This window comes from Dermacentor andersoni, chromosome 4, assembly GCF_023375885.2.
Source record: "Dermacentor andersoni chromosome 4, qqDerAnde1_hic_scaffold, whole genome shotgun sequence".
In the NCBI taxonomy this organism is placed as follows: Eukaryota; Metazoa; Arthropoda; class Arachnida; order Ixodida; family Ixodidae; genus Dermacentor; species Dermacentor andersoni.
Genome location: NC_092817.1, coordinates 17639301 through 17666030, shown reverse-complemented (window position 1 = coordinate 17666030; position 26730 = coordinate 17639301). Strand labels below are relative to the sequence as shown.

The following is a 26730-nucleotide window of genomic DNA, read 5'->3' as shown; positions in this document are numbered from 1 at the left end:
AATGGTCACTTCATTACGCGAAAGAAGGCAGCAGCCGAAGTATAGCCTTGAGAACCCGATCAAATGTCCGCGTCGCTGATATGAGCAGGCCGATGCCACGGCGACACTTGAGAAGCATGGCCCCGGGGCCGCGACGGCAGAGACGACGGCGAGGAAGGTTGCAAAAACAAAGATGCACGAACAGCCGTGCGCGCCTAGAGACGGAATACCGCTCTCGTGCGCGCGGTGCATAAACGAAAAAAAAAAAAAAAAAAAAGAGGGGTCAGCCCTGTCTGTTTGACTGCGACGCAACATGGCGGCGCGCCAAGTTCATAGACTTGCCGTTGTTGTGACTTCGGGGTGGAGGACGAGAGCCGGACTCTTGGAGCAGACTAACGGGAAACGAAACGCTTTTCAGAGATAGCAGAAAACAGCGTATACAAGTACCGGCCCGAGCATACCAGACCGACGCGGGGTCTGGTGGCGACTCTCTCTCCCAACAATGGGCCGGTTCTGCCTCAAATCCCTTTGGTGATCCATCGTCGGCAGGAACGAAGCGGGGCGGGTGCTGAAGTCACCCGCGTCGCATTTCTCTTTCGTCGCAGTAGACGTCTTGGTGCTGCGCGCTATCGGAATACTCAGTTTGACCCACGGAAAGGGGTCTGCAGTTTCATGGAACTTTGAATATTGTCAGTGGATGGGGGTTTGAAACCCAGCACAAGGGCAACCACCTCGATAATAGGAATGCAGTGTGGCACAACACGGATGGATATTATGAGCGTCCCCTTTTGAACGGGGAGGTGGGTTGCGCCACCAAGCTCTTGCTATTATAGTGCTTAATGTCCTACCTAGGTTAAGAAAGAAAAAAAGAAAAAGAAAAAGAAGAAAAGAAAACCTATGAACTCCCACAACCAAATTTTCTGATCCCCTATTGCGAACTTTGCTTTTGTACGTCTCCGTTTTTTGTCGTTTCCCTACTTTTCTTACACCAATCTTCCAATCGCTTCTTGCTAATCTCTCTTGCAAACATGTTTACTTTTCCCCTGCTCTCGCTGAACCCAAGGGCTTCAAGGAGGCCAGTGGTGCCTAAATCGACCGCTGGACAGACGTCTTCACATTGTAATAAAACATGCTCCATCGTTTCCCTAGCTTTACCGCAGCAAGCACATGCTTCTTCTTCTTCTTTCGTATGTCTCGCTTTATAGGTGCGTGTTCTAAGGCATCCCGATCTCGCTTCCAAAAGTAATGAGCTTCCATGTAGCGCGACAGCGCCGTCTCGCGCGGAAAAACGGCGCTCTTGCATGGCTCTCTACTTTTTACGGCGAAGCTAATAAGGGCAGTTCCGCAACCGTTCTCGTGCGGCGTAGTGCTCGGCATCAAATATGAATCAAAGAACAGACAAGCAACGAAACTTGCACCGAAGTTCCGAATGTTTGCTTTGAAAGATGACCATCAATGGCTTTAAAAACAAATGTTACCTTAATTGCGTATAATTAGGTCGAATGGAAAACAACTTCTATAGGTTTATTTTAGCCAGTAATCCGTAATTTATGGTTATCATGTCGCATTTTACTGGCTTCACGTTGGAGGTCAGTTGGGAATTTGTTCGGCTGCGGTGGTGAACGCATGGCGACGCGGGGTGGGGTGGTGGGTGCCATGTAGTCCATGACCAGGGCATTGGTGGCGAATCACTGCTAGCTAAGGACAGCCAGAAAACCGTTCCCGAGTTCTTCTGAAAGGTGGGAGAACTCGCTTATGCACCGTGTACAGCAATAAATAATAAGAAAACAGGGTGCGAGATACGATCCCTGCACGTGAGGTGAAAAACGGGCGGCGAAAGTCCAGTGCTTTGATATCGATTGCCGGAAAATAACAATGCTCGTCACACAATTTCACTTTGTTCTGCGTACTCATCGAAGGTCCGACAAAACTCGCACGCTGAGTTCAGAGCGGGTGTCTCAGCCCCCCCTCGCTAGAATAGTCGTTGTCCCCTAACAACATAATGCGCCTACTACGAAGGCTATACGACAAGGAACGGGCTACGCGCCGTATTTGCTTAGTGGCTATGGTGTTGCGCTGCTAAGCACGAGGCCGCGGGATCAAATCCCGACCACGGCGGTCACATCTATATGGGGGCGAAATGCCAAAACACCGGTGGCACTTAGATTTAGGTGCACATTAAAGAACCCCAGGTGGCTGAAATTATTCCGCAGTCCCTCGTTACGGCGTGCCTCATAATCGTATCGTGGTTTTGGCACGTAAAACTCCATAATATAATATTAACTTTTAAAAAATGGGCTGAGTAGGAGGCGAGAAAGAAAAAGAAATGAACCAGACCTTATATGTTAAAAAAAAAATGGGGGGGGTTCGGCAATAGAGAAATGAGCGCAATGCCATTGTTTATGAAATCAGGCTTTGGCGCTGCCTCGGTCATTCTAACGGCATAGTAGCGTCTACCACTGTACTCCTAATTTGTTTCACACGTGCTTCATCTTGTGTTGTGCTACCCTTTTCTTTCTGATTTCTTTCTATACTTCTAAGATTCACCAATGGTATGCTAACTGTACACATCTACCCACCTCAACCCAGTTCCCCCCTCACCCTCCACTTCTCTTTATTTGTAAATACAAATAAATCTGTATGCCGCCTGGCGCTTCGCTACAGCACCGCGGCAAGAAACCAACCACCAAGAATAAACATAGAAAAAATCGTAGAGATAATCTTACGCATTGCTGCGATGCATATCAACTGACTAAATTAAGGCGGCACCAAAACGAAACCATAATGCTGAAAACTACAACCTTACACACAAAATAGACTCCTAAAAATGACCATTAAGAAGGCTTGCCGACCGCTAAGAGCGGCAGGAAGTCAGCGGAGGCGTTTTGCCTCGAACACCAATATCGATCGTCAGGAATGCGCTAGCTTGAAAAACAAGTTCTCCATCTATATACGCGGAAATATATTCCACATTGTGCAAGCGCAATCGTTGTCACACCGTGCAAGCAACGCTGGAATTCCATCACAGAGCTTGCGACATCTCGGGAACGTTCAAAAACACACCAGAGGCGAGCGCACACTGACAAACACGTTGAAAGGCAACTGCGAGTTTCCCAAACAACGAAAAACAAAGGTGTTTATCTGCCGTCGACGTCGTCAGTGAGCTTCCGCTATTTGTGCCGTTTATGTTATTGACGCTGCTGCTACGTACTGATACGTTTCTTGTTGCCTTTCTTTCTTTCTTTCTTTCTTTCTTTCTTTCTTTCTTTCTTTCTTTCTTTGTCTGCATAGGTAGTTACATGTTGCTGTCAAGGCTATCGTTCCTGGTATTGCTTGCTCGGCTACCGGCAGCGTGGACAAGCCAGACGTAGAACGCCAACCGCGTCATGCTGATGTAAGCTTCGAGACCGCGAATGGCACGCCTCCTCCTGATGTACGTCCGCCAAGGTATGTGACGTATACGTCCCGTTAACATAGGGGAGTCGATATAATGAACATTGGTCTATAGGCTATGTAAGATCCGGCACACTCGTGACGGGTGCCAGGTTGTCCAGAGCGTCGGGCACAAAACCAGCGCACCTTTCCGACAGGCGTGGCTTCCCGAACTCTTTGTCGGCACACAAAGGAAGGAGGCTTCCGTGCCTTCCGGTCTCCCGTAAGCGTGCTAGAAAAGGAGTTCCTGGTTTGGCAAGCGACCCAGGAAACGCGTCAATTTTCGATCGAGACGAAGAAAGCCCGCGCGCGGAAGCTAGCAAAGGCGTTTTCCGTTTCGTAAGCGTTCCATTAAGGTGCGCTGATTTACAAAGTGAAGCGTGGCGTCAAAAAGAATACATGACGTTCGAAGACATCTGAAAACCCTTTTGCTCCACTCACCCTTCTGGCTTTGTGATATGTTCGCAGCATTTACCTCGATAGCATAACAAAGCGCATATCCTCAGAGTAAGATGTGCCATGCACATGTGCCGGCCCTGCAGTACATGAGATGCAAGCTCAGTGCCGACTGAGGACAAATTATATTGCAGTGCTTCCTTGTAACACCCAAGAAGCCTTTGGCTTGCAGTGTTCCGCGATACTCTGGCATCGAATCCACTCCGCCCTCGGTTATTTGAGCTCGCTGATTGTTGTGTAAAAGCTGATTGTGAAATAGTGTAGGTTCTTTCTTTCTGTCTTTCTTGCATCCTAGGTCGAAAACCTTATTCAATCACTGCTTCTGTCCCCTTTTCTTCCCGCTTCCCTCTCCCCCAGTGTAGGGTGCCATTCTGGTTAATATCCCTGTCTTTACTTTTCTTTCTCTTTATGTCCTAATTGAAGGTGGGGGAGAGAGAAAGAAAATATACATGCATTTGCATATAAGGCCGCTGTCGAACACTGAGGAGGGAGGCGCACTTATTCGTGTGGAGGCGGTTAACCGAGATTTTTGTCCGGCACCAACCAATTTCTGTGCCCTCAGGTGCCTTGCATACACTCACTGCTGTGTTCCCTTGGCAATACGTTTGACCACGGGACAAAACCCCCACCGTTTCGTAACTGACGCCAGCAATCAAAACCATGCGTGCGATAAGTGAGATCTGTGACAACAAATGCAGCGAGACCACAATGTTGGCTCACGGCCGTGCTGGTCCTGCGCCAATACTGCGGCCACCGCGCTGGTGACGTCAGTGCACACCCCCTGTAGATAAGGCTTGTCTCTGCAAACAAAGGAGAGGCGCTACGACGGGAATCGCAGAAAGAGCAAGAGAAATAATTTATTAATAACAAATCCAGATAGGCCGGTCTGAGTTAACATGTTCTATAGCCTGCTATAGTATGACGCAATAGTTCTGCGGAAACCCGCAAGGTGGAGAGAGGTAATTTTTAAAGGGAAAATCTCTCTCCACCTTGCGGTTTTCCGCGGAACTATTACGTCAACCTCTTGCCTTTGCTTCGAGTTGTTGACAAATTCGACTTCGCCCTGCCATCGGCTAGCCGCGTGGTTAGCTCAGATGGTAGAGCGGCTGCCCCGGAAAGGCGGTCCTTCCACGTCCTTCAAAGGAAACATTTGAGAACTAAGTTTCATCCTGGTATTCGTCTTTTCAGCAGATGTTGTCTTAATTTTAGTTAATTACGCGCACAAGCTCATTCGCGCAAGCTGCCACCGCCGAGCTCAAATTTGCCATCGAACTGAAGTGTTATTTTCTCCAGGAAAATCTTGGTGATCTTCAGTGCTAAAGGCTGTTCTCAGCATACAAAGCGTGCTGATCTCAACTATACACGAAAGGCACCTGACAAAGATATACAGCTACGCAGGAAAAAACAGCGTCAAAGACGGGTCACAGAAGAAAACAATACTACTAATATACAACAACAACAACAATAATAATATCTAATTTGATTATGTGCACCACAACCTCCCCTAAAAAGTTCAACGCAACAAGAAAAGAAAAGTAAGTGCCAACCGCGGCAGCGGCAGCAGTTATCGTTCACCGCGATATAATATTTCTTGCACAGTAGAAATAACGATACCGACTCTGTCGGTTTCCTTGTGGATACATGGATAGCGCAAGCTTCATCAGTTTCACATATGCCCGCGTGTCACAGTATCCATTGTGCACGGCTATAGAGTTCACATCAGTTATTTGGAACTGTGTCTCGCTTTCCTCCAGCAACTCGGATGAAAATGTGCAACGTAAATTTGTGCGCATTCTCAACGACAAGTACAGTGGCCGACGTCGGTTTTATATAGTTGTGAACTGATATCGGCAGGCTTGGGTCTTGTGAATCTGGATGAGAAACGGCACGATCGTGACGTGACAAAATTGCTACGTCAGGCTGTGCAAGGTGACCTCGACTGTGCCACACTGCTCACGTCCTTGCGCTTTCGCGTACCATCTCGTAGAACGTTTAATTATTTGTCTGCTTACATCTCATCCTGACGTTTGTTTACGGTGCCCATTGGCACGACTGCAGGAAACATGGTGCTATGTTTCTGCACAGTGATCTTTTCCTCTGACTTCACACGAAAGTTTACATGCACTCTTGTCTGATTTTGCAGTCTTATTATTCATGGTCAACTTTGTCCTCACTTTTTTGGTTGTCCGCTGTACTATTACTCACTTGACAAATGTTTTCCCCTTTCCCATTATTCTCCTCCCATTGCGCAAGAAATGTGATGCATACGAAGTAGCGGGCTATCGCCAAGGCCGCAAAGCTGTTGGCAGCCAGTAAAGATAATAACAAAAACGAAGTCAAATCAAATAATTTTAGCACACTACAGCGACTCAACGGTGAAGGGCTACCCGAACTTCTGTCGTTCTGACTCTGTCTGCAGTGGTTGCGCTGGTTAGCCCCACGTACAGTATGCTGTTACGCACCAACGAACCCAAGTAATACGTACAAGAACACGACGCAGGCATGATGCGCGCAGTTCGTCGCATCAAAGCAATTACGCTCTGGCAGTCCGCCACTCGAGCTCCCGGTTCCCTCGAACAAATCGTGCGCGGGAACTCGTGCCACTTTCGGCCCCGACCGAAGGGCGGTTGCCACGCGCGATGCGGCAGTCGCAAGGTCTCGGGCGAACCGCTCTGTCGCGTTCTTACACACACCTCGCGAAACCGCGCTCTCGTCCATATCGCTCCGCATTTTCGCCGAAGACCTCGGCGTGCCGCAACTGAGCTTATCGTAGATAAACGATTGTCGCTGCATGGTCGCGCAATGATGCTCCGCCGTACGTTACCAAGTGCATGTTACTCCCCTGTGCAAGTATGCGCAAGTATGCGCAAGTATATGCAAGTTACTCCCCTGTGCAAGCATTCCAAACTTGGCATTTTGAATTTTCTAGCGAAATCGTAGATTGCGGTTTGTGCGTTTGAACTACGAATAAGTTCAGTTTTTTTTTCTCTCTTTCTTTTTATTTTCTTCTTCTTTTTCCGGCGAGCTTGTGGTTCATATACTTTTTAGGTCACGGTGTATATATAAGTGCGGCTGTCACTTCGCGTGCGCTCTAGCTGCCAGTGGCGGCTGAAGCAATGTCGATTCACTGCACCGCTGCGTAGAAACGTGCAAGGGCCACGAACAATAAGTGACGAAATACCTGACGATTGTGCCCTGGTCAGAGGGAATAATTCGCACGTGCTTTGTATACACTTCTTGTATATACTTCTCTGTGATGCGGCACCGAAGCCACCGTCTTCGGTGCGTCGAGGGGCTGTCGTCCTCAGCGCAACTATGTACACGAACATGAACCATGTACATTGGTAGCGTAGCCAGGATTTTATTTCCATTTCTTTCTTTCAGAGCGGGCCCCTTAAGGTGCAAGCGTGTACAAGTGGCGGAGTGAGACAATCGGGACGGGTGGTTACCCAGAAGCCTACGGGATCCGGTCGCGGATTTCGCCCCTTACGAGTGCTGCATGCGCGCGACCCATGTGGGATCGAGCTCGCGACCCGATGCGGGAGTTGTCTGCTCAGCGGCCCCGCACTCTTTCCCACCCAAGGATCGGTCGGTCGTGGAGTCCTACGGCCCTCCCTCTTTCGCACATGCCTCCGCAACCATCTTCCCACCTCTTTCACATCCTCTTTCATATATTGTCCACATAGAGCCATCACTGTATCATTCATTCATTCCAACCGGCGATAATGAAACTCCCAGCGTCTTTCTTGCCAGCTGATAATCCAACGTGCGACTCTTGTGAATGTGAGGAAATTTCATCGAACCCCTCACATGTTCTCGATATGACGTCTAACGTCTCTCTCTCTCTCTCTCTCTCGCTCGCTCTCCTTATTGCGTTAAACTGGCTGGACTACAGAACATTTTCCTAAGAGTAAAATATTGGGACCGTAGACACATCCGTCGCTGGCGCAGAGAGCTATATATTCGCAAATGATATTTACAGCACTTGAAGTGCACCGGCCTGACTACTTGTATAGTCCTGCGGTGTTCCTTCCTGCGTGCAGCGTTCACTCTCTCCCTTCTTTTCCTTTTTCTATATTGCCCTTAGCCAATGCCTATAGGGTAGCAAACCGAACGCTCGTCTGGTTGACAGAAGCCACCGAGAGACCAGAGACAACTGGCCTGCTCGCGCTCCGTGCCCAGACTGGCGCGCGCACCTCTCCACGCCAGCATTCGCAGTTGTAACCTTGGGTCCGCTGACCACTTAACACGACTGTGGGAACTGCCGATGACACTGCCGCTACGTACGACCTCCCTGCCTTTCCCGTACGTGATTTCTCTATTTGTATCTCACAATGTATTTCATTGTTTAGTACATATACTACTACAAGCTAAATATCTGTGGCAAACTAAACCACGTGGGAAACTAAACTGTAGTGTAAACAACTGTGAAGATTTTTCACCACTCCTTGATTTCAAGGTCATGATATAGCACGCTATTACGCCTCTAAATAGAGCATTCCTGCTGGGTGCAGCACAGCTTTTCTCTCTGCGCAGTTGTGGAAAACCCTGTGATTTACAATGGCCACATATTACTTCCGAGATTACGCACATGATGGGGGCGTTTCTCTTAGATATACTGCACAGAAAAGCTCCCGCACACTTATGATTTCACTATGGCCGAAGATAATAGCGCTGACTGCAAAAAGCGCGTGACTGGTGCAACACTTTTGTGCGATCGTGTGCCTATACAGGCGATAACGCCAATTAAGAAGAAAAAGATTTAAAAAATGGCACTCTTCGCGCTTTCGCTTTTATCTCCCAGTCGGCGATGCGACCCCAATCTGAAGAGCGCGCGAGCACTTGATGTAGGCATGGAGTAAGAAGATGCGAGTTCCCCGATTTTGCCGTGGCCAGAGAGCAAAATTATTAACTTGCATATTTATACTGATAACTTTTTCATTATTTTCTTTCCGAGTTCGCCGCCGGTTCGTACCATTTCAAATCTCACTGAGGTCACATATGGCGTCTATACGCGGCCAAAAGCTGCACAGTTGACTTGAGTGAGGCCCACGGACAATGGGCGACATCGCGGTTTAATTTATACCACCTGGGGCTCTTTCACGCGTCACTAATTCTAGTTACACGGGAGTTTTAGCGTTCCGTATGTTGTTTGCCGTCACTTACAGGTACTCAGGTTATTTTTTCTTGCATGCCGCCTAACTACATAATTAGTCTTACTTAATTAATCAACTTCTCAAATATTATAATTAACTTAGAAATGTCAACAAGAATATTATAGAGCGACATGAAAAACTCCCGCTATGGCTTTCTGTTGCTCAATACGTGCTACATAAGAGTGTTTCTCCGAGCGTCAAAGAAGCCCCCGAATACACGCTAAATTGCCGCACGACTGGCCGCTCGAGACATTTGGCGTGTACTCAAGCTGCAGGTTGCAGTTTGAGGGGAACCTTGTCTTCTCAGATAATCCAGCTGACTTTCCCCAATATATATTCTAAAAGATATTCGGGTTTGCTGTAGGAGGGCGCGACTAAACGCATGTTGTTGTCCACGCTATATAGAGAAAATCACACGCCGTTCAGCATTCTGTTAAGTCGCATAATAGCTGAAGATTATTTAATTAACTTCGCAAGTCTTAAGTTCACAAAAAAACATCATATGAGAAAGTTGTAGAGTGGTCTAGAAAACGTCCGATTCAGCGATGCTCATTTAACTGCGTACCGATAGCGCAATCATTCAATAATTTCTTCCGCGTCATAAAGAAAGCACCCCCCCTTACTCTGGATCCGCCAGTGCATGTGTGCAAGTACGACATTCCTTTCATTCCACATTGGTTTGCAAGATATGCGCTCCTGTGTGGCTTTTGGCGCTGTCTAGCTGGAAAAGTGGCGGCAGTAGCTGTAAATAGAACCTGCGACCTCGCGCCCAGCGGTAGCCATGAAGACGTTGTCGTGGTGACGGCTTAAATGGCTGAAATATTTCACCACAAGGGCATTTTCGCTGTGAGGCGTGATTCATTTTGGCACTCAACGTTAAACCATGCCCATATGTCTCAGCATGCGAAACACTGTCTCAGAATGCGAAACAGCATGGTATCATCAGCATGCGAAACATGTTTCATTATTTAAACTAGAATGTATTGATAAGGCCTTTTGTGCGCAACTCGTGTGTGACCAATGATACTTCACTCTGGTTTTCTAACAGAGTGAAGAGAATTCTCCATAGTTGTTTGTTGTGGCTTCGCTCGTCTAGCGCAAGCTGTTCTAGAAAACAAAAAGTAGCTACATTTGTACTGTCTCATTGCATAATGCCGTCTTTCGAGGCTAAGGTATCGTATTTTTATCAATGCGTGGTATCAAACCTGCCAGCTTACGTACGATAACTTTCGACTTTCAAACCTAGAGGGTCTTCGCGGTCTCCACATAGTTAACTTTAATAGATTAATAAATCGTGGTGTTACATTTTCTACTTTGCCTAACATCAATGTAATAAAATTTTATGCTTAAGGCAGCGAGTGGAAGCAACGGCCCTCGAGTTCCGTGCGCGTCGAGAAGAGAGAGGGAACATCGAATGTGGTCGAACTCTGCTGTTATTACACTTCTTTCTAGTTTGCTCATGTTCGTGCCCTTTCGAAACACTAATCTCGCAGCTCTTGAAGAAGCGCCTCCACGCACCTCTGCTTAGAAAGCTAATTACGTAGAGCTAGTATCACCTCCCGAAGAACAGAGGCACGTGTCTTTAGCGGCGACTAGAAGAAAGAACGAGGGGGCTTGTTTTCCTTTTGGCAATCCTCTGCCGCGACTGCATATCATGCGCTATAGGAAACTCGTTCTGCGCAAATACACCGGGTGACGCAAGTGAAACGTGGCCGGCACCGACAGCGAAGCCGCTTGTACTACCTTGACAGCATTCTCCCGAGGCCGCGTCGACACAGGCACAGATACAAAAACGCGAAACTCGTCTCAGCGTTGCCTGTCCGTGTCTAATCCTGCGCCATACGCCCCTCTTTTCCTCTTGGAGTCGCGCAATCGCCGATTTCGGAGCAAACCTTCGTGTCCTCCGACACCTCCGGAACCATCACAAGACTCGGTGCTTTCTCTCTTTTTTTTTTTCTTCACCCAGCGCACTCCGGGATCGAGGATGCGCCGCCGCGCACTTTCACTTACCCCTTTGCTGCGGGCGAACGGAGGGTCGGGCAGCCGGCGAGCCGTCCTCGTCGTCAACGGCGTCGCGTCGTCGCCTGCGCTGGCCACGTTGTCGTCGTCTGGAAACACGATGGGCAGGTCCTCGGTCCTGTTGCGCACGACACCACTCGCGCCCGGCCACAGTGGGCCACACAGCTGCAGCAGCACGATGAACGTTATGACGACGGCGCCCTTCATCGCGCTTTGACGGCGAGGTGGCACGTGCAGAGAAGGAGGAGCGGCGGCGTCGTCCAGGCCGCCGCCAAGGCTGCTGACGTCCGCGAGTCTAGATTTTCCAAGTCGCCGCCGTCTCCGCTGCCACCGTCGACGTCGCCGGAGGCGGTGAGACCCTGCGCCGCTGTTGTTTTGCCGACGGTCGCCTTGCGCGGTCGGATCGCGCGCTCCGTGGCAGTGCTGGTGGTATTCGACGCCTAATCGGAAGCGTCCGAGCGGCGGCATGCACGCATGGCTTGGGCGGCAATCACGCGAGGCCGCGGTATCACACACACATACACACACACCCTTGGGCGGCGCACGGCGTCCGACGGTGTTCGATACGACGGCGGACGAGCGTACTCCGTGAAAGTGCGCGCGCGAGAAGAGCGGAGGGGAAAGAATATTGCGGAGAAAAAGGCTCGGTTTTTCCTGTTTCGAGGCTCCCGCGCGACACTCACAGACACACACACGCACGCCGATGCGCTCACTCGCGTGCGCTTTCAGGGGGCGGCACTATCTTTTGCTTATCGTCCACCGGAAGCGCCTCCGCTGCTACAGTCGCCGTCGTCGTCCTAAGCGGCAGTTCCGAGATTCACCAGTCGACCGACGGCGGACGACCCGACGTGGCGCGGGTAACGTTCAGGTGGCACAATCGCCGATCGGGTCAGAGCGTCAGGCACCTATATACGCCCCTCCTCCGGACATCACGCCTAGAAGTTCTGTCGCCGCGAACGGATTGCTGCAAGTACCTTGGCGCCGTGGCGACGCGCCACTTCTTTCGCGTACGTCATTTCGAAGAGAAAGGGAGAAAAGAAAAAGTGAAGCAATGGAAACCCTTTTTACCGGCGACGAATTTCTTGCTCGCGCTCTGCGCAATCCTCGTGCCGCCAGCTTCACCTACATGCCCGTCTGTACACTGCTACGCGGTGGGGTCTAGACGTGGCAGAGTCGTTATAGAAGCCACGGCGGCTTCGTTACCTGGCTCTCCGCTCTGCTTGGTTTGATGTCAGAGGACCAGCGATAGAACCCGGTCCGCGTCGACGACGACAACTTGCTCATCTTGGGCTTCCCCCATGCAGCTGCGAGTCCATTTAGGTGCAGCAATCGTCACGAGTTCTCCATATGATGGGCTGGCCGGGGCATTATCAGCCTTCCATGATGGTCAGGTCTAGCGCAGTTTTCACCGGGACAATGAAGGCGATGCAGTTGTTTCGGATGGCTAGCGCACGAATTCGCACATGCGTATATAATCACCGGCGCACCTTCAAAGCCTCTCGGTTTCACGTGCGTCCACAGATATTTCCTGCTTTGGCGAGTCCGAGGGGTCAAGTACGTTGCTCCCGGTTGCGAGCCTTCCGCGCAACTCTTACTGCACGCGCGCTCACCAACGCTGGCCGTCGAGAAAGGTTCTATTAATATCCGAATTACAAGCTTCGGTGCAACGAGAAATGCCGCGGGTGACCCTTGCGTGGTTCAGAGGAGGCGCATCAACGAACTCCGAGGGTTAACGACGCTCAAGAAGCAGCAGCACCGCTTCGGCAGCGATTGGCCGGCCATCCAGGAGGGGGTCATTGACGACGACGACACTGACGACGCTTGTTGGTCCGCCGGCGTCCGGAAAACATCTCGTTACGCTCCCTACTCGAGCTCGTGCCGCTGCATAAGTCTTCCGATCGAAGCGACCAGCGCCGGGTCTCCGGTGGTTACCTGGGGCAACCGAATACGCGTCGGCCGCCCTCGCCCCGGCAGTTGGTTTCCTCTTTCCCCGTCTCCCGTTCTTTTTTCGAATATTCAACAGTTACGCCAACAGTACGGTGGGAGAAAGGGGACGGTCGAGTGAGAGGAGGAAGGGAAAAACAGAGAGTCAGTTTAATGGAAACGACTGTCTGGCGGCGGCCGGACCCGACCGCGTCACCTGTGGGTCCTGTCGAGGGAGCCGCCAGATGCGAGGAGGGGGGGTCAGGCACCGCAGCTTCCGGACAAGAACTACCTGATGCTCGGTCGATTGCGCGCCACGGCTTTGTGCCCCGCGCGAACCGCGCCGCTGACGGCCCAGAATTAGACACGCTCGACGGGACACCCTTTCTCACACCCCCGTTTTACATCAAGGGCAGGGAGATCTGTGTTTACCGTTCGCCCACGTGCCGAAGGAGAACGCAACAGTCAAGCGGGGTGACAGGACTTCGGAAAGCTTTTCCGCGATGTAAACTGTTTTCGACAGCGTAAGTCGTCTATTCCGGTTGACTCCGGAGAAACCACCGGCGAGCCCCTACTTTGATCGAGGGAGGACGGTGTATCGGCAGGTTTGCTTACGTCTTACAGGCTCGCGCGGCGGGCACGGGTAGCCGAAGCAGAACGCCTTGTCGTTTTTGTTTGGTTCTCTTGCGCTTGCGAGTTCGGTATTCGTTCGCGCGTTATCACGCGAGGAATGTGCACCAGCGTGATCAATTAGTGCCCGCACGGGGCAATGTATATCATGGCAAAAGACGCATTCGTTCGCTTTTCTAAAAGAATAAATAGTTAGAAGCTACGATCGTGAATTAATTTCTCCGTGTTATGTTCGTGGTGGAGGATGCAGTCGCCGACGGGAATGGCCCGTCCTGAGAAGAGCGTGACCGACCCGCGGAGGTGGCCGAGCCACACCGCTGCGGGGACGACACGGCGAAGGCTCGTCGCACGGCTAAAATTGCCAGGCAGCGAGTTGCGCGTTTATCTACGATTAGCCAGTTTCGCGCTGCTATACCGTGAAGCCCGTGGAAGTCGTCACAAACGGTTTCTCCTTCAAAGAAGTCGACCCGCTCTTATTTTCTCGAAAGCGGAGCATCACGTAATCTCTTGAGCGCCTGCATGAAACTAACCTCCCGGTAATGTTCATTGGATCGAGTTCTTAATGTGCGCATTATATTTGTCGTTAACTATAGAAGGCAACGGCTTGAGACCTTTGAGATCAGGCAGGAAGGGCGTCGATGTCTCGTGTTGATATCTATACATTTAGGTATAGCTCACGGAAACACCCGAACAAGAAAGTGGACAGCGGTATCTTGGGCCAGGTTCGCCTGGCTTTATGGCAATATTGTTTTGGTGCCGAGCGCAGTTCCAGGTTTGGTGACTGAACGATGCTGCGCTATGGGTTCGAAAATGCTCCAAGCGGAGTCTCTTTCAAGGCAAGAGGAGTACCTTTCTGCGGGGCTCAATAGCTGCTCCACGAGCAGCGAATTGAAGAAGGAGGGAAAGGGAAAAGAAGCGACAAGGAGAGAAAACGAGAGTGCGTATAGGCATGCACAGCCCGCATGTAACGTGTTTTTTTTTTTCGTTCTTCTCTCCTGCCAATGTTCCTGTGTAGAATCGCTGTGCAGTACAGTACCAATTATGATAGTACAGTACTGTGCAATACAGTACCAGTTATGAGTGGGTATCTATACTTGCAGGTATTTGTCCAGATTGTCCAGGTATTTGTCCAACCAGGACTGAGCCCGGTTGGCTGCCCTGCGCTGGTGGAAAGGCCAAAGAGGAGGAAAAGGTTAAGCTAATGAGAGCAAGCCCAGTGTTGATGTCGACAACGTAGGGAAAGTTCTCTGCTCTCTATCACAGACGGTCGCTCAGGATGGTTGCCTTCAAAAATCTCAGCAGCGCTTTTGTGGCCTTCTGCAGCTATTATATGCGAGACCATGCATGGTCCCAAGATCTTGTTCAACGAGGAACGTCTCTCGTGTAGCTGGTTCAGAGCTGCGCAGGGGGTTAAGCCTTTCGTTTTGCAAGCCTTTCATGCAGTAGCACAGAAGGTGTACGATAGTTTCTTCGCCATCACAGGCATTGAAATCGGCGTTATCGCTCATTCCAATCAAGAATGAGTTTGCATTGGTGTATACAAAGCCCAGGTGTAAGCTACAGTACTGTTTATTCACTTCTGGAAAGATCAGGTAACAGGCGCAGTTGCATATAGAAGGGACGGTCCAGCGAATGCATCCGAGTGTGAGTGAAGTCAGGGGTGTGCCAGTTCTGGATGGTCAAATCCCGCGCTAGCTTGTTTAAGGGCTGGGCTGCGACATGGTATGTTCCCTGATGTGTTTTTCTAGCAGCTTCGTTGACGAGGTCATTGCCGGAGATACTACAACGATCCTGCAACCACTGAAAGCAAGAAAATGTCATGACACAATCATGAGCTCGACAAAAACCCCTCTGTGGAGGAAGAAACGCGGTGAAATGAAGCAGACACTCGCCATCTTTTTTTTTTAAAGTAATAATACAACAAACTTGACGTTTCGGGGCCCGTACGGTGCCCTTATTCACAATGGACGGTAAAGGCAATGACTCTTCGTTAATTATGGGTGATATGGCGCAGTGCACATGCCTACCTTTCGTCCAGATGATACCATGTGTCATGTTTATCGCTATAGGGGCGTCGCCTGAATGCCACCGCGCCTGCTTTCCTTTGGCACCACTTGGCGAGTGAGCACTGAGGCATGACGTTCTTGCTCCCTAGCAGTCACTGGCCAGGTTGTTCCGTACAGAGACCAACACTGCTTTGCGCTTAGTACTCGAGCAAAGGCGGAAAGCGCGGTATAGATGACTAAGCGCTTGTACCACTTGGGTTGAACAGAAAGGAAATAGAAGTATTTTTCTCGTGCGTGCGGGCGGGCTTGCGATAATACCTTGGGGCAAGACCATTGGCGGTTCGTTCCACAAGAACTTCAAGGAATGCAATGCTGCCGCTTTCTTCGTGTTCCACTGTAAACTAGATGGATGGATGAATGGATGGATGGATGAACTTTATTGCGGTCCTTTAAGGCGCGCGTTAGCGCGCAGTGAGCCGCTCCCACGGCGGGACAGAGAGGCCGAGACTCCCCGCCGCTTCGCGGCCCCGTTGGACAGCCCATAACTGTTCTTCAAGGTTGGCCCTGCGTAGAACTGCATCCCATGCGTGAAGAATTAAGTGTTGCTTTCATTGCCGCGTAACGTGAGACACCGCCAGAGCATGGGATCTAAGTTCGCTAAGCCACTGCATAGCGCACATGCATTTGTTTGAATTTCGGGGTAAATCCTGTGAGGAAGTAAGGAAGTAGGGGGTTTGGGTATGCCCCCGTGTGTAGGAGCCTTAGCCTTAAAGCCTGATGTCTATTGAGTTTACAGTGTGGGAGGGGGTAGATCCTCCGAGTCAAGTAAAAGGGCTTAGTAAGTTCGTTGTATGACGAAGGAGAGTCCCAATTGTCTGTACCCCCAACGTCACGCTGCCCGGATAGCTACGCGGTCGATGATCCCTGGCGCAGCATCGTGCGCCGACTCACTGAGGTTGGGCGGGCACCCTCAATCTGTCCTATGTGGGTTGGAAACCAGATGACTGTGTGTGGCTTGATTTTCTTGCTTTCTAGTATCCCTAGGGCCAGCTCGGATATGGTTCCTTTGACAATTGCCCGAACGGCTGATCTCGAGTCACTGTAGATTGTTGTCCTCTTGTCGTCCAATATCGATTGTTGTCCTCTTGTCGTCGCTATTGCAGCCTGCTCTGCGATCTCAGAGGACGTCGTTCGAATGGGGATTGAGTTCGTGACTTGACTATTATGGTCTACGCTAACCGCAGCGAAGGGCCGTTCTTCAGCGTAGCGTGCTGCGTCTACGAAGCTGTTCTCCGAAGCCCGTTCACGAGCCTTCTTCAGGAGGGCCTTCGCGCACGTCCGACGTCTTTCCACGTTGTGTTCCGGATGGACGTTTCGTGGTATCGGGGCGACAGTGATGCGATCTCACTACTCTCGGGAGATGCTGCAGAACTTTGTCTTGACTATTGCGGGGGGAACGCCCAGCTCCTGTAGGATGTGTCTTCCACCTTCTGTGATAGATAGCCTGGCGAACTGGGCCCTCTCCTGCGCTTCCGCAATTTCCTCTAGCGTGTTATGCATGCCGAGTTGAAGTATGCGTTCCGTGTGTGTGTGTATGGGGAGGCCGAGAGCTCTCTTTATTGCTTTCCTGATTAATGCGTTGAGCTTATCCCACTCCGATCTTTGCGAGTTGTTCATGACTGCGATGGAAGTGAAATGGCATAATACGAACGCATGTACCAATCTAACGAGGTTATTTATCTTCTCCGAGGCCCTGCTACCGGTTGGCCACTCTTCTTATTAGTCTGACGGCATTGTCCGTCTCTTTAGTGAGCCGCAGCACTGTCTTGTTGTTAGAGCCACTCGACTCGATCATCATGCCGAGAATTTGGATGGCATCCGCCTTCGGTACATAGCCGCCTCCATCGTTTGTGCGCAGTTTCATGTCGCATTCGGCGAGTGGCTTCCATCCCTTTGGTTTGGGGCCTCTGCGGTTGGAACGATACAGTAGCAGTTCCGACTTGTGCTGTGGGCACCGAAGGCCAGTGGGCTTGAGGTACCTCTGGGTAGCATCAGTCGCCTCTTGCAGGGCCGTCGCTACCTGTCCGTCGCTACCTCCAGTACACCAGATGGTGACGTCGTCTGCGTATATGGTGTGACTGATCCCGGCGATATCAGAGAGTCTCCTGGATAGACCAATAATGGCGAGGTTAAATAGGGTAGGGAATATGACTGCCCCTTGTGGCGTCCTCCTAGACCCCAGCTTGATCATGTCTGAAGTCAGGTCCCCGACCTTAAGCGTGGCTTCTCTGTCTGACAGGAACGATGGCGTGTAGGAATGAAAGTGCTTCCCCAGATTGAGGCTCAAGATCGTGTCTAAAACGAACGAGTGAACAATGTTGTGAAAGGCCTTTTCCAGGTCTAGACCTGGTACGGCTCTCGTGTCCCGCGTATTAGTCAATAATGTGATCCTTGATGAGCTTCATCGCGTCCTGCGTCGAGAATCCGACCCTGAAGCCGATAATGTTGTGTGGGTAAACGTCGTGGTCCTCCAGTTAGAGAGACAGTCTATTTAGGATTGCGTGCTCAGCAACCTTCCCCACGCACGATGTGAGCGAAATTGGGCGGAGGTTGTCGAGGCTGGGCGGCTTACCCAGCTGGCTTGGGGATCAGAATGGCGTTGGCCGATTTCCACATTTCTGGAACTTTACCGCTGTTCCATGCTTAGTTAATGATGTCCGTCAAATATTCGATAGACTTATCGTTCAGGTTCCATAGGTATTTGTTTCTGATATTGTCCGGACCCGGAGCCGATCTGCCATTGAGGTCATGGAGCGCATGCCTGATCTCCTTAATCCCGAATTCTGCGTCGAGCTCAGGGTTCCCGGAGCCTTCGTAATCAGGTGAAGGTGGCGTAGGGCTCGATGTGATTGATAGATACTTCTTCATGTGTCTGAATAAAATTTCCTCGCCGGAAGATTCGCGCTTGGCTGCGTGTAGGGAGCGCGCCAGTGTGTTGCGTTGGTTGCATGGTTGCTCAGCTTGAATTGATTCTGGTGGTCTATGAAACCGTGTGATGTCACTGCGGCGAATTATGCAGAAACAGTGGCTAACGTATCACACAAGGAATGGGGGGCAGCATTGAACAGTGGCACCGTTGAGCCTTCGATGACCCCCAAGGCGACTTTGTCGAGCGCCATGGAAAGCCCACATAACGGTTCCACAAACATTGCCCGTAGTAATTATTGTAGTAGATAAAGTACGTGTTACGCAGGCAAAAATCCAAAAGATGATTTAAGTCACTTACGTCAATAGGCGTGCGAGAGGGATCCTGTTCCAGAGCTTCCTGGCAACATTGAACTGCGAAGCCGACGGGACCGCTCGTGCACATGAATTTTACGTCGAAGACGGCCATGAAGCGGTCGTCGTCGACGACGTACTGTTTTAGTTTCTCGACGAAATGCATGTAAGCCGGTGAAGAGGTGAGCGGGTGAAGACTACGATCGGTCTTAAAGGCACGTCCGGTTTATGTACCTTCGATAAACCATAGATTACCATTGCAGATCCAATATGGTACAAAAGTCGGTAATAAATGTGCTTGCTATCAGGTTGCACTAACTTTAAAACATATGCCAGGAGCTTCTCTAGCTCACCTTCGACTTTTCTAGTGAAATCCAGTTCTATACTGAAGTATGTTTCCGCTTCCTGAATTCCGACTCTGCATTTTTGGTACTTATTCTGCGCAGTCGAGAATGACTGTAGCATTGTCTTTATCGACTGCGAGAATCACAATTTTTTCGTTCTTTTTCAACCGTTTCATGGCCTATTTTTCTGGAAACGTTGCGCTTGCTTTAACAGACGACTGCTTGGAGAGAACTCCGATGGCCCGAATCCATGCTTCGTTTTGTTTGTCGGGATTAACATAGCGCACTGTGTTACGGTTGGCGTGTAACAGCCCGAGCAAAAAGGATGATCAAAAGACCATGCCTAATGAAAACGGAGGATGGATCCCTACTTTGCTATGAGTGTCTCGAGTGGTTGCCGGTCTGGCGGGCGCCCCGCAGTTATTTCGGGCCCCTTTGTGTGTGTGCATGACAGGAGGGAGGGTCCCCTTCCGCGAACTGTGCGACTCAAGGGAAGACTCCTTTCCGCGAACCAAACTGGACCCACGGGTTGCCGCCAGTGGAGGCAAGCACATGCATCGTCGCCTAGGAGAGAGGGATCAGCCGTCCATCACCGACCAGACTCAGTACATGTCACGTGACGTTGACGTGAGCAAAATCCCGTCTACGATTTTAGCGGGCCTATTTAAGCGGCCCCGCAATGTATTTTTATTATTATTCTCGTCTTTTATATCCTTCACCAACCATGGAATAAACAGTGCAAGTTTCGCACTGGAAATCGTCTCGCCCCTGCCTGGTTGCCATGGTCTACCGGACGTCTGCAGCCTGCCGACAACACCGCGCTACCCAGTAGTAACGCCGGTCGAGGTTCGAGTAACCGGCGTCGCAACAACTGCTTGTTCGGAGGCGCAGGCCATGTTTGCCGGGTTCGGTAACGCTTCCGTGTTGAAACGTAGGCCTCTGTTCAGTAGGCGTTGCTCTGCAGAGTCCAGCTTGTGGGTGGATAGGATGCAGGCCTTTGTGCATGTCCCGGCTCCTTTAGGTGCGTCCTCGCTGGAGGCAAAGTGAGCTTCTTTTCTTGAGACTTGCGTCTATTTCTTGTGTTCCGGCAGCGACGATGTTGGTATGCAGCATAATTTAGAACAAATCTGTAAGCAGGGTATCCTGAAGTGCACGCCGCCAATACTATTTCGTTTTCCAGACGCTTGACCTGCGGATTGTATTGACACATTCCACAATCAAGCGTCGGTTTGCAACGCATTTCCAACGCAACACCAGTATATAAGATTGGCCTTTCCGTAGACTGGGACGAAGCGTCCGTTGTGGGCACTGAAAACTATAACCGACGTTGTTGCAGCAAGAATATTTGCGTATTCAAACCACGTGCCAAGCGATAAACGGGACACGTGGTAATCTGCCTGTTATCCACGCACACGCACTGCGCCATCTCACCCATACCAAGAGCCATTGTCCTTGCTGTCCAATGCGAACAAGAGACCCCGGCTGTACGGACCCCGAAACGTCAAGTTTTAGTCATTCTGCTATTGTTTGTATTTTTGGCGATTGTTTGCTTTATTTCATCATGATCACAGATGTGTACAGATGAGACGTCATATATGTTGACCATATCAGATGAGTACAGGTACTGCACATTTTTTCCCCTTAATTTTTCGGGGTTTAGATGGAGGTGTTTGGCCAGCTGATAGGCTGGTTATTTCTCAATATCGCCGCCTCCGCCGCCTGTACATCTCGATACAGCCAGTGACAAGTGTCACGCAATGACCGACATCTCATTTTGCTCTACGGATCTAGCTCTTAAAAAAACTTCTACAAGCTACAATAATTTGAACGGGCGAAGCATATATCGTAGATTTTACTAATACACTGTATACGATTTCCTCACTTTCATACCGTTAAGAGAAGGCAAGCGAAACCCTCGCGATATGCGCTGTGCGCATCGATGTGTCGACGTTGGCTTTTTGTGCGCTGTAGCCGTTCAGCAGCGGGGTTTCGGTGCCGAACTGCTACAGTGAGGTGCCGAAGTGAGCGGCCGCGGCTCTATAGGCATCGACTTCACAGTGCGTCAGCATCTTTGACGGTCGTCCCTGTTAAGCGATAGACAGCGTCGTCCCTGTTAAGCGACAGACTCGACGCACGGTTAAGCGCACGCACGGTTAAGCGCGCTGCAATATACGATAGCGCACGAGCGCAGTCTCGTCGTTTCATTTCATATTTCGCGGGCTTTCTTTAAAGGCCGGGAAAAAATCACGCAGCATGTATGTACGTTGCCACAAAAATTGGATCGGTCGTTTTGAAATGCCCTCTACAACGTAACGAAACGCACTTGGCCCTTAAGGGAACATTAAAATTTTTGAATAGTTGGTCTTAGTTAATTAACTAATTAAGCGCAATATAAAAAAATATCCTAAGGAGCCCCACATGACGGCAAACAATATGTAAATGTCGTTGGTTTCATTCAGTTGCGGTTAACCACTTTTTTAAAATCCTTGGTTCAAACATTTTGTATGTATGTATGTATGTATGTATGTATGTATGTATGTATGTATGTATGTATGTATGTATGTATGTATGTATGTATGCATGCATGTATGTATGTATGTATGTATGTATGTATGTATGTGTGTGTGTGTATGTATGTATGCACGTATGTATGTATGTATGTATGTATGTATGTATGTATGTATGTATGTATGTATGTATGTATGTATGTATGTATGTATGTATGTATGTATGTATGTATGTGTGTGTGTGTGTATGTATGTATGTATGTATGTATGTATGTATGTATGTATGTATGTATGTATGTATGTACAGTGTGTTTCAGCGAACACTTTCAAACTTTTTTAAAGGGTGCCTGTGGCAGATAGCTAAATTCTGGTTTGTGAGCCGGCCTACTCGAAACGGCGGACACTACTTGCACAAAAAATTTAAATGCAGAAGCGTCTAATTAACAAGAATTCACAAATTAACATTCTAGCTAATTATCTTATGATCCATATTGCAATTTACAAATTCTAGCAGTCAAGGCTGATCCACTTGGAACGGATTCTCAGGACGACACCAGTTTCGATATATAAATTCCCGAACTTTGCGGAGAAATGCATTGGCGTTCCAATTACTTGTATGCTTCAGTGCATGAAACGAAGTTTTGTTATCAAATTAACTGGAACGCCAATGCATTTCTCCGCAAAGTTCGGGAATTTATATCTCGAAACTGGTGTCGTCTTCCTCACACAGCCATCGGAGCCTCTGTCACCCTACACCGGCAGCCCAAACGAGGTCCTAGATGAGAACATTCATCTACATGAAGTAACAGCGGCAATAATGGACTTGAGACGCCACACAGCCCCGGGAATTGATAAATCACCAATGAGGCGCTTGTCAATCTCTACAACCCCTCGATACTAGAGCTTACCGGTCATCTGAACAAAGTATGGAGGGAAGGAAACCTTTAAGAGGACTGGAAAATGGCGGAGGTTCGTCTAATACCGAAGCCAGGCAAGCCACCCGCCATTGAGAACCTACGGCCTATCTCCTTCACTTCGTGCGTAGGAAAGCTCCTAGAGGACATCGTTCTCAATCGGCTACAACCATTCCTGAAGGAATCGGGGAAACTTCCGACAACTATGATAGGATTCCGTCCACACCAATCAACACAAGACACCCTACTTCAGCTGAAAGAGGAGGTGATTGTACCAGCGACACGCAACTCCCTCACCACTATCCTCGCCTTAGATCTTAAAGGGGCGTTAGATAACGTCAATCATACAGCAATCTTACAGAGGCTAAACATGCTGGGCTGTGGGGCAGGCACGTACCCAAGGGGGGGCCCGGGGGGGGGGGGCGACCCCCCCCCCGCCCTTGAAATCAAGTGATATACACCCCCCACCCTCCCTACCCACGCCACCACTCCTCACAAATACCTAAAGCGCCGCCAGATCAATGTTGAGACTTGGCAGCTATTCATCGGTCAGCATTTTGCGGCCTTTTTCACTCCTTTTGGCTGGCGGTAGTTATCGGCATCTCTTGGGATGTGAACGCCAATTTCCTCATAGATTCGGCACCCATGCGAGTAACTCGAGATGCGTTCAGTTGTCACCATCTATTGAACTGTCACGCGCATAGCTGTTGCTTTCGTTAGTTCAACCTTCTTTCTTTATGCTGATCCTGGGACCAGGAAAGGTATTCAGTTGTTAGTCAGTTGGTCTGTACTTGGTGGAACGAGTTGCGGCCGGAGAAAACGCCAATTGCGTTAAACTTTTCCTTTTGCTTCATTATTTCCACGAGTGACGGCTCGGCGCGACGCTGGCAGATTCTCAGAACCATATACACGTGATATGGGCTAGATAAGGTGGGAAATAAAATAATGTGAAACAGTGTCCATCATGAAACCCTGCAATAACCTTTAAACCCATAAGCAATATGACTGTCACCCGTTACCTCATCTGGTTTTTATCTAATTGTACAGCACTTTTCGTGCAAAATTGTCAACTAGAAACAAAAATCGCAAGGAGTTAAGAAATTAACCGATCTACTAAGGGAGAGAGCCAAGGCAACAACCAAATTGCAAGGAAAAGAGAATAATAACACATTTAACCGTTGTTTATGAAAACGTTTACGGATCAACATCTTTTTATTTAAATAGGAGGTAGAGAAAACGCCGCCGAAAGTGGAGAACAATTACGTGTTTTGAATGACGCTTCTACAGTTATCGGTCGAACCGCCTCACATAGCCACTTCTCTGCTGTGCTTATGTGGGTGTTTTTCTAACCTTTCGTGGTGGGCGCAGTATACGTCTAGAATCGAAGTGTGCTGCGCTCTACGCAGTTGTATGGGACTGGCGGCGACACAGCGTTACGCAACTTCCCAAATAACAATACGAGCCAGTTTTCGCACTTCGTAGAGCAGTAAACGAGGAATGCAAAAGAACTGTGATTGTTCCGCAAATATATATTTCGCTATAATTCTTCCAGAGCTAATACAAAAACGCTACTATAGTCGGATACAACTTAAGTCTGCTGTGAAGCCTCGCCCACGCCCTCATTACAGCCAACCACTGTTCCTCCACGAGGCTGCAAATAATTCGCACTTCAAACTTTTCCTGTTACCCAAATAAGGCAGTAACCAAAAAAGTAAAATTATTAGCGCATAATTTGACACGTTTCCCCTCGCCTATTACAGTGGAATGACGAAAGCCTAATTCTTTATTGAACTGAAATAAAATGCTTGCTTTGCTGCAACTATTTATTGTCAAGTTTCACTTCAGTTGACAGTGAAGTTTCATGAGTAAAACGGGCTCAGCAGTGAAATGAACTGTACCGCAGACTTTTGAAGAGTGAAATATACTCAGGCTCCATACACTTTGTCTATGTCTGTTGCACACCTCATTGCTTCCGCCGATGAAAAGATTCTTGAAGAACAGCGGACGATCCGGAGCTATCAAGCGCGACGCCATATTGAAAAGGCCGCATGACGATGATTTTGTTTGCTTCTGTGATTAACTGGCGGAGTAACACAACCCCGCACGGTCCGTTTGCCTCGGTTGCTAAATGCTGTTTTTTTTTTTCAAGTTCTATTCTACTGTAGAAATGTTTATTTTACACTTTCGCTTGTTTACTTGTTCTGCGCTTCTTTCCTGCGTGAGTCCATTTGATGTCGTTCCTTGTTTGCCAAGTAAAGAAGAGGTGCATCTCACAAGCGCACCTGTGAGATACGCCTTATTTCATGTCTCTTTTGCGAGCTTACGCGTCTTTGGACGAATGGTAGGCGTTATTCATATTAGTACTAGTAAAAGTACCCCCCCCCCCTCCCTCATTCGCATGGAAAGTTACCTTGGGTTGCCCCCCCCCCCCCCCCCCCCTCCTCTAGTGCACAACATCTGCAGGCTTGGAGTGACGCCTTTCACTGGCAAAAGATGACGAGAGCGAGTGTGGCTATACTAATCCAGGTACAACCAAATTAGGAAGGCCCACTAAGCTTCAACAAAACACTCCCTCACAAGAACAGGAATTGACCTCCCTGGCGCAGTATTCGGCCACCCCCTCCCACATGGTTCACTCAATTATCCAATGGCCCTCAGTCCCCAGCAGCTGCGGAGCAACTGACCAAGGCGGCGGCCAGACCTGTAACGCAGCAGAGGGTGCTAAGAATCTCCGGGTCCGGACAGGCCGCCAATGGAAACTGACCCTTGCAACGTTTAACACCCAAGCCCTCTCGAGTGAGGCTAGCTTAGCAGGACTCTTTGAGGAGTTATCAGACATTTTGTGGGATATTATCGGCCTTAGTGAGATTAGAAGAAGTGGTGAGGCTTATACATTGCTGAATAACGGACATGTCCTCTGCTATAGAGGTCTTCTAGAAAAGAAGCAATACGGGGTAGGATTCTTAATCCATAAGGACATAGCTGGCAACATTGACGAATTCTACAGCATTAATGAGGTGGTAGCTGTTGTTGTAATCAAGCTTTATAAGAGGTATCGATTAATGGTAGTACAAGCCTACGCTCTAACATCCAGTCACGATGATGAGGAAGTAGATCAGCTTTATGAAGATGTTGAATTAGCGATGAGAAAAGTGCAAACTCAGTATACTATAGTAATTGGCGACTTCAACGCAAAAAGGGCGAGAAGCAGGCTGGGGAACAAGCAATTGGCCACTCCGGCGTCGACTCTAGGAACCCTAGAGGAGAGATGCTGGTAGAATTCGCAGAAAGTAAAAAGCTTCGAATAATGAACACCTTTTTCAGGAAGCGTAGCAACAGAAAGTGGACCTGGAAAAGCCCTAATGGTGAAACAAGAAATGAAATTGATTTCATACTTTCTGCTGATCCCAGCATAGTACAGGGTGTAGAAGTGATAGGTAGGGTAAAGTGCAGTGATCATAGGTTAGTAAGGCTAGGATTCACCTGAATTTGAAGAGAGAAAGAGCAAGATTGGTCAAGAAGAAACAGGTCAACCTTGAGGCAATAAGGGTAAAAGCAGACAAATTCAGGCTGGTACTTGTCAACAAATACGCAGCCTTAGAAAAAAGAGATGATGATGACATAGAGCTAATGAATGAAACCGTAACTAGGGTGGTTTCAGAGGCAGCAATTGAAGTGGGAGGCAAGGCACCAAGGCAACCAGTAGGCAAGCTCTCCCAAGTAACAAAGGACGTAATAAAGTGACGACCAAAAATGAAAGTGTCCAAGTCAAGAGATATGATAGAATTCCCGCAACGGTCAAAACTGATCAACAAGGTGAAAATAAGTGATATTAGAAACTATAACATGAGAAAGACTGAAGAAGCCGTAAAAAATGAACGCAGCCTGAAATCAGTGAGAAAGAAAGCTGGCATAGGACAAATCAAGATGTATGCACTGAAAGATAAGCAAGGTAGTATCATCAGCAATATCGAAGATATAGTAAAGGCAGCGGAAGAATTTTATGCTGACCTGTACAGTACCCAGAGGAGTCAGGATACCTCACTAAGAAACAGCAATGAACAGGATACAGAAACTCCTCCTAT

General features: G+C 49.1%; 1 protein-coding gene and 1 long non-coding RNA gene across 9 annotated transcripts in view; one reads left to right on the top strand and one right to left on the bottom strand.

Moving 5' to 3' along the window:
- Window positions 1–12553, bottom strand: part of LOC126535801 (uncharacterized) — a 78271-nt gene extending 65718 nt beyond the window's left edge. For 3 of the 7 annotated variants that reach the window (XM_050182619.3, XM_050182621.3, XM_050182620.3), the window contains exon 1: window positions 11034–12552. In XM_050182619.3, the coding sequence (XP_050038576.1) occupies window positions 11034–11510 (477 nt within the window). In that variant the 5' untranslated portion in view covers window positions 11511–12552. Of the gene's footprint in view, window positions 1–6352; window positions 7733–11033 lie in introns of those variants that run through there. The other 4 variants (XM_050182617.3, XM_050182618.3, XM_050182622.3 and 1 more) reach the window with 3 other exon arrangements.
- LOC129386115 (uncharacterized) overlaps window positions 2344–26730 on the top strand; it is a 43256-nt gene continuing 18869 nt past the window's right edge. Inside the window, exon 1 of one of the 2 annotated variants that reach the window (XR_008613586.1) lies at window positions 2344–3426. This is a non-coding gene — a long non-coding RNA (uncharacterized lncRNA). Of the gene's footprint in view, window positions 3427–11304; window positions 11394–26730 lie in introns of those variants that run through there. The other variant, XR_008613587.1, reaches the window with a different exon arrangement.